Source organism: Spinacia oleracea, chromosome 1 (genome assembly GCF_020520425.1).
Source record: "Spinacia oleracea cultivar Varoflay chromosome 1, BTI_SOV_V1, whole genome shotgun sequence".
Classification (NCBI taxonomy): Eukaryota; Viridiplantae; Streptophyta; class Magnoliopsida; order Caryophyllales; family Amaranthaceae; genus Spinacia; species Spinacia oleracea.
In genome coordinates, this window is record NC_079487.1 from 84,509,665 (window position 1) to 84,518,116 (window position 8,452).

The 8,452-nt window shown below is 33.4% G+C and overlaps 1 protein-coding gene across 4 annotated transcripts; it reads left to right on the forward strand.

Moving 5' to 3' along the window:
- The first annotated feature begins 1,244 nt into the window (after positions 1 to 1,244).
- Positions 1,245 to 4,531, forward strand: LOC110778081 (uncharacterized). Of its 4 annotated transcripts, XR_002530667.2 has the most exons (4): positions 1,245 to 1,984; positions 2,784 to 3,635; positions 3,841 to 3,983; positions 4,061 to 4,200. XR_002530667.2 is itself a non-coding variant. In XM_021982641.2 (3 exons), the coding sequence occupies exons 1-3, from the start codon at positions 1,369 to 1,371 to the stop codon at positions 3,921 to 3,923; spliced, it is 1,551 nt and encodes a 516-aa protein (XP_021838333.1). In that variant the 5' UTR covers positions 1,246 to 1,368; the 3' UTR covers positions 3,924 to 4,065. The 4 variants fall into 4 exon arrangements, 3 of the variants coding, with proteins under 3 accessions (XP_021838333.1, XP_021838332.1, XP_021838331.1); XM_021982641.2 differs by having other exon boundaries at positions 1,246 to 1,984; positions 3,841 to 4,065; XM_021982640.2 differs by having other exon boundaries at positions 1,251 to 1,984; positions 2,784 to 3,983.
- The last annotated feature ends 3,921 nt before the right edge of the window (positions 4,532 to 8,452 follow it).

The following is an 8,452-nucleotide window of genomic DNA, read 5'->3' on the forward strand; positions in this document are numbered from 1 at the left end:
CAATGAATCTATCAAATTTGTAGTAAGTACCCTTGGCCTTTTTCAACAATAACCATAGACTCTCATCCGTTGCTCAAATATTTTTGTTTCTAGCTGTGTTTTTTCACTTTGGAATAAGCAAAGATAATCGATTTCATGATCTATACGTGTCAATTTCTTGTAGCATGTTATAACTTTAAAAATAGTTTTGATCTCGACCTTTTTCATGACAATGATTTTTGTTTGTTTCATCGTATTGTAGTTGAAGGACTAACCACTTTTCCATCCAAAAAAATCATTACCAAAGAAATAACTTATACGTGTCTAAACTAGACTCGTAAAATTCAATTAGAACGAATCCAATAACAAGGGCATTCACTGCCTTCAAACAATGTTCGTATCGTTAAAAATTAACAACAAGCTTTAAGTGGTCTGTTCTGTTTGTCTTATTTTCACTTATTTCAGGAAAAATAAATTCAGATAAGATACGTTTCGGAAAAATAAGGGTTGACCAAATATAATTTATAACTAAAATAAGTTTTGATAAGTTCAGTAAAAATAAGTGAAAATCAGGTGAATAGAACGCACCCTTACCTCACGTAAGTAATTACCTAAATTTCCAAAGAAAATCGACTATTTCTGATATAGGGAACCCTAAGTACGGAGTACTCATTTCCTTACTTCTGTTTTACTTGGAAAGTTTATCTTTTTCACGGTTGTCGATCCATTTCACTCACTAATATCTCTACTTATCAATAAGTAAAATTGTAAAAAGTTAATTGTTTGAAATAATACAATGAGACGAATCTAAAAATACTCTACATGAATATATGACTACATTTTTTAAAAGTCTAATCATTAAATTAATACATTCAATGTAGAATATGTGGATGATACAAAAGTTAAAATGTTGCAAGTTGAAAAACAACAAGGAAATAAAACAAATACCTAGGCTCCGTTTGTTCCGACAAAAAAATACTTTGTTTGTTTGGTTAATGGTGGAAAATAATTTTGAGTCTCTAGGGAAAAACCATCTTTCTCTTTACAAAGGAATACCACATTTTCCACTCTAATACCTTGCATTTCCTTTTATCTTCTCTCATTCGCACTTGTATGTTATTTTTCTTTATAATTTTTCTTGTAAGAAAATAAATAAAGTAACTAAAACTCTTTTCTTTTGATGTTTTCTCTTAAACATTGTTTTACACGGAAAATCATTTTCCTTTATTTATGTTTTCCGTTGAAACAAACGGAGCCTTGAAACCTTAATAAAGAAGTATATGTTTTGTTTTGTTTTGGTTCTATAATAATAGCAACAGACAAGTGGCAAAATAATTATAAGAGGGGGCTATACAAGTAGACAGTCCCCATTCAGAAAATCTCGAATAAATGGGAAATACAAGTGTGATAGAGAAAGTAATGCAACTATGGAATACATGGGATGATCGATTCTTCATGCTGACCAGTCTCCTAATCCAAGCTCTACTCACAATCCTAGCACCATATAGAAAACGCAGTGCAAGCCGGTTAGTAAAATTCTGCTTATGGCTCCTTTACTTATCAGCCGACGCAGTCGCATTATTCACCATTGGTTTAATCACAAGCAGCCAAGATATAAACTCTCCACAAAGGCAAGATCTTCTTGCATTTTGGGCACCTTTTCTTTTACTACATCTTGGGGGTCCAGACACAATTACTGCTCTTGCTTTAGAAGATAACGAGTTATGGCACCGGCACGCTCTTCAGTTAGCAATTCAGCTTATTGTTACTCTCTATGTGTTTGTTCAGTCTCTTCGAGGCGATAACAGGTTGTGGTTGCCAACTGTCCTCATGTATGTGGATGGATGTATCAAGTATACAGAGAGAACAGAGGCTTTGTACTTTGCAAGTATGAACAGTTTTAGAGAATCTCTTGCGAGTAAACCTCACTCTGGACCTGATTATGCCAGGTTTAGCGAACCCATCAATCCTTCTGTTACTGGTGCTCATGTCATTACAATTCAAGGTATGTACATATATATATATATTTATTTTGTTGGATGATTTCTTGTGATTTTTCAACAAATTAAGTTTTATTGTTAAATTTGTTTTGGTTAATTAACTAAAAATTTGGAACAATGTCATTTTGTTTACTTAATTCTCCATCTAACATTAATCAATTATGAAGCAACCATTATCAATTTATCAAGATGGACCAATTTGCCTGTACTAATCCCATTTGATACCTTAGTCTTTACACACATGTTAGTATTAACTGTTTGTCAATATGTTTGGTAAAATCGATTGATGTTCCATGTTATCTATATGTGAAAATCGATTGATGTTCCATGTTATCTATATGTGAAAAAGGTGAACTAATTTTTTTTTTTTTTTTTCTGGGCTAAATAAAGTTGGACAATAAGTCCCTTCAAGCAGTTAACAAGTCATCTTGCCAAAAACACTATTTTGGCTGCTGTTAGACTATATGGTCCATCAATGAGCTAATAAACAAACATAATAAAATGGCGGGCCAATACTTCATTTTTTCTTTTGTTATTTTCCGTGTTGATGATTATTGCACGGGAAAATCATAGACCATAATAAGTATTAAGTAGTGTCCATAAAGACAATATTAAGGTTAAAATGGTAACTTCAACTCATTTAATGAGTTTGGCCCACCGGAAAATACATTTATCTTTAAGTTGGGAGTACCAAATTACTACGTTATTTGGTACCAAATGAAAATGCACTAATTAGTTTCAATAATGCTTATTTCTTGGTGAATTGTTTTGGTAATATAAATATTAATGATTGACACTCAAAAGACAGCAAGAAGTCGCTAGGAAGAGATTATCAAGACGATTTGAACCATTCATCTAAGGACGGAGTGCCCTGTGACACAAAGTATACTAGAAATTATGCATGTACTCTGAAAGATGCTGATGCGGAGGAGGAAGAAAATGTGATGATCAAAGATGCTTATAAGTTTTATACGAAATTCAAAGGGCTTTTAGCAGATGCTTTTCTAAGCTTAGAGGATCGTGAAGAAAGTCGTTCCTTTTTCCTTGACAAAGCTGCCTCAAAGGTTTACAGGGTAGTAGAAATTGAGCTCAATTTCGTCTATGATATCTTTTACACCAAAGTATTTTTACTACAAAAGAAACGAGCTTATGTTCGTATACTTAGCTTCCTATCGGTTGTAGCAGCCCTTCTCTTGTTTTCCTTCAAGGATAAAACTGAATACCACGACACTGATGTTGGTATAACCTTTGCCTTGTTGGGGGGTGCCATTGCCCTAGATTTATTTGTAGTTTTAATGCTTATGGTGTCTGATTGGTGGATCATTATCACCCCCAAGTTCGGCATCCCCAAGTACGTCAGATTTTATTTGATACAGTTTCTCAAGTTACTGAGATTCACAAGAGGTCACAGTAGAAGTAGGTGGGCGCGGTCCATCTCTAGGTACAACCTGCTAGATCGATGTTTTAAGGATCCTCCTTCATTCTTGAAGTTCATTTTTATCAGGAGGATAAGGGAATTTCTTATGGGAGTTTTATATGTTGAAACGAAACAAATTGATGAACAACTTGTTGTGAATTTCATCATTGAAGAACTACAGAAGAAGGCAAAGCTAGCCACTGATATAAAGACGAGCAAAGAAGTATATTCAGCAAGAGGTAATTTGGTTTTGGAGAATGATTATTTTCTTGTATCCGAGTACTTAAATCCTTGGACATTGGATGTAGAATATGATGAGAGTGTATTGATTTGGCATCTTGCTACTGATATATGTTACTGGACTAGTGATGACAGTGTTCGACAAACAGACTATGCCAATTTCTGTAAACAAGTCTCTGATTACATGACATATCTTTTACTTAGGCAACAATCATTGGTATCACTGGTGGTGGGCATGTCAGAGATTCGTTTTGAAGATACTTGTGAAGAGGCTAAGAAGGTCATGAATCGGAACGCATCAAGTAGTTGGATAGGCAGAGTATGTGCAGGGGTTAAGAAATTCATATGTAAGAAGTTGGTTTGTCAAATTTCATCAATAGGGAACCAAAATCAATGTCCAAAAACAGATGATTTGTTGTTTCAGGAATTCTGCAATAAGGTCCTGAATGCACAAGTTCAGCCTGTGGATGGCGTGATAGCTGAGGGTGAGAAGACCAAATCTGTGTTAGTTGATGCTTGTCTACTTGCGAAGCAACTGAAAATGTTCGGTAACATTCAATGGGAGATAACAAGTAAGGTGTGGGTTGAGCTCCTTTGTTATGCTGCAACACGCTGCTCACCCAAGTCCCATGTCGCACAATTAAGCAAAGGTGGGGAACTCATTACATTAGTGTGGCTATTGATGGCTCATCTTGGTTTAGGAGAACGTTTCCTCCAAAATCAGGGGTTCGGATGGACTAAATTGATCATCCATAAATGATAATCTCATTGTTTTTTTTTATTTTTTCATTGGTGTAAAAAAATTAAAAACTGGTTGTTTTTATATTTATTTTTTGATCGGTGTAAAATGAAAAACTGATTTATGAGTTATACTATACTTTGGTAGGAGATTCTATATTTCTATCTTAGGATATTAAAGTTATTAGTTTGCATGATTACAAGTCTTTTTATTTTCATTTTTCAGTGCAGAATGAAAAAAATAATCCAAAAATGAAAAAAAAAAAAGAAAAACGGATTGTAATTAGTGAACACATCAAATTATATTGACCAAGTTTTTTTGTTGGATTATTCTTGCGTGGACCTGGTACACGGTAATATTACAAATTTTTATGTAAGGTAGTCTTACATAAAAGACCACAATGGTGTCATATAAGTTAAGCAATAAAATCACTTAGTTAAACACAGAAACTAATTAGTTAAGTACTGAAATCAATTAGTTAAACAATGAAACTAATTAGTTAAGTAATGAAACCAATTAGTTAAGTAACCAAAATGGTCTTTTCGGTAAGACGGTCTTACACAAAAATTACCGAATAATATTATTTTTCAGTACATTTTTTTAGGATAAATTGTTTTTTACCACCTAAAAACTAAAACTTGTATTTTACTACCTAAAAATAAATTTTAAACTTGTTTTTTACCACCTGAAAAGTAAAAAAATATGTGAAAATGTTATGTAGGGGGCACAATAACGGTAATACTTCTTATATGTTCTATTCTCCACGATTTCATGTACTTAACTCTCTTCTCATCCCAACTTCCTTTTGTTCCATTACTTTACATAATTTTTCACCACCATTAATTCACAAAATTGACAATAATGGAAATAAAGAGAGAATGGTGAAAGAGGTAATGAAAATCACACAGGGAGTGTAAAAAATTGGAGGAAAATTGAATTAGGTAAACATACATAAATGTTTCATCTATTTTTTCGCTTCAAGTGATAAAAAGCAAGTTTTAATTTATTTATTTAGGTGGTAAAATACAGGTTTTAATTTTTTTAGGTGGTAAAATACAAAATTTCAATTTTTGTAGGTGGTAAAAGATAATTTGTCCTTATTTTTAAGGTGCATGAATTAGATTGTTAAAAGGTAGTATAGACTGCGCAGTACTCCCTCCGATTTTAAAAAGAGATACACTTTGACTTTTTGCACTGTTCACATAATTCACTTTGACCATATTTTATTTATATTATGAAAATAAGTGTTAGCATAGAATATATTGTTGGTTTCATCTTAATACTCCGTATATATTTTCAACATATTAATATTTTATAAATTTTTATAATAATATAATTGAAGATATTGATGGTCAAAGTTGTGCATTGGCAAGCGTGTCCAGTTAAAATGTATCTCTTTTTAAAATATGGAGGGAGTAAAAAAATATGGATTAGGTTTTAAAACATTTTTTCTTTGTAAGATGCACTCCACAAATCGTAAAAGTGTAGAGAAGGTCTCGACTTTCGAGAAGTTTAATATAGAGTTTTTTTTTAGTGTAACTCATTTACATACTCCGTATAACCGTATACAATAACATAAGAAAATATAGTCAAAATTAATACTCCATATATAAATAATACTCTCTCTCTCTCTATTTTTGTAAGGGTCACACTTACTATTTTCAGTCGTATTTTATTAGGAGTCACACTCTCATTTTTAGTAATTTTCTACCCTACCTTTTAATTATTTAATACGGAGTTTATATCTAATTTTCTCTAGAGACTAATAAATTTCCTATCTACTTCGATTAAAATATTTTCCCTAAATTTTTGAAGTTTGTGTTCCGCAAACTCAATAATTATTTGAAATTTCTATTTATTTATTACACCGTTTCTCACTTATTTCATTATTTTTATTAGATAACATTCATAATAAAATACGAATAGAGTAGTATAAAATTCAAACCGTTACAAGCAAAGATTATTAGGAAACGGATAAAAGAAAACAGACAATTGCTTTAGCATAAAGCAAAAGCAAGCATCACTGAATTTGCAGTGAGATATATCCTTCACCTGCAGGCTGCAGAGTGCAGTGACTGAATTAGATCCTTCACTTTTTGAAAGATGGCGACAGTGCTAGTCATTCGCTGTGAAGTGTGAACTGCTACTAAGACAGTTGTGAGCCTAATACATCAATCAAACTTTAATTATTCAACCCACTCTGTCGTTTCTGCCTACTGGGCCTACTGGGCTTGCTGGCTCATTTCATCATAGCCCATATTTTCTACAGAGGAAATCATGTTATCCCCAAAGTCAATACTAATACAGTAATACTCCCCATTATGTTTTTTTTTGGCAATTAAATACTCTCCAAGTCCTCATTATTATCTTTTAATGTTCCTACTTTCTTTTAGACTTATACTAATAATCCTCATTATTATAATAACTGAAATTTATGCTCGACAAATGACAACACATTATTTTGGCGATTTTCTCCCTCCTTCTCAAAAATATTTGTTAACACATACTCCATCCGTCACAAAGTTATGGTCATAATATTTGACCAAAAACACGAATTTTAAGAAAAGTAGAATATAATGTGTAGAAAATTAAAATATAGTACATTGATGATTAATTTGTATGAAAAAGTAGAATATAGTACATATAAAAAAGAATAAAATGTATGGGGAAGGGGTATATAATACATGAGGAGGTTTTTAATGCAATTTTTTTATCTGGTCACGAATGAGTGTAATATGAGAAATATTTTATGTTCAAATAAGTAAGCAAAACTATAATTATGAGATGCCCTATTTGGAATTCAAGACTAATTTTGGGAGGGTATTTGAACAAATTTTAAGTGATTGTTTGATTACCGACTATTATTTTATTGAAAATTGTACTACTTCCGTTTCAGAAAGTTCTTTACGCTTTGGAAAATGTGTCAAAAGTATGAAAACTTTGACCGTAAATTCTCACTATTATATACATCAAAATATTACATGTAAGATCTTGTTAGATTGGTCTCGTTATTCATTGTGACAATATCAACTTTTTATAATTTTCTCACATACGAAATTGAATATATTAGTAGTTAAATATTGCATTGGAGTCCGTGCAAATAGTAACTGTAAAGAATTTTATGAAACGTAGGTAGTATGTAACAAGAACTTGTAATGTGTTTTTTTAATTGAAAAAGAGATGGCAGCTGTTATCCCACTTTTTGTACTAACGACGTAATTGCTTTGTCGTTTGATCATATCGTGTCGTCAGGTATTGTCGTGTCCACAGGTTGGGATGTGTCGGTTGAACGTGTCGAGAGCAAGCCCAGGCGACATACGACAGTTTGGAGGCGACCAGAAATTAGGTCAAGATCATGGGCCGCTGCCTTAGGCCCAACGCCGTCAAGGCCTTTGATGGAGTTATCAGAGCAATGGGAGATCCGTTGAGTGGTTACGCATAAGCAGGAGAAGTGAAAAGACCGAGGAAAACGGCCTCCTGGTTCTCCGGGATCTTCCTAACTGACTCGACCATTGGACATGGATTATAAAAGACAAAGCAGGGCGAAGAAATAAGCACGTTCAATCAAGCTCTCAAGCCATATAGCATTACAAGCATTATTATTATTCCGTTTTATCCATTATCAAGTAATCATTGTACTTTTATTATTATCGCAAAACACTTTCTTTTACATAGATTGTTAGGGATATTAGTGGATTGGTAGCCTCATAGCTACCCGCGGTTTTTCTCCCTATTCCTGGGTTTTTCGTGTCAACATCTCCTTGTGTCGTCTCTCTTTTATTGCTTTCCGTACTTATTTGCTTAGTTAGTGTCGACCCAAGCCAAGTGTCGCCACTTAGACGAAATTTGGCGTAAACAATTTAGCACCATCTGTGGGGACATTAACTAGGTTTCCCATAGAGAAATTCCTTCAAAAAATACCGAGCGGCCTACGTCAAGGCCCAAGCAGAGTTGGCTCGTCGAAGGCAGAAAACGCCTGTGTCACCGCCCAGAACGAGCAACTCGCATCTGAGAAAATGTCCTCTAAGGCTTCCGTTGAAACCCTCCTGAAGGAACTGGAGTCGGCAAAAAGTTGCA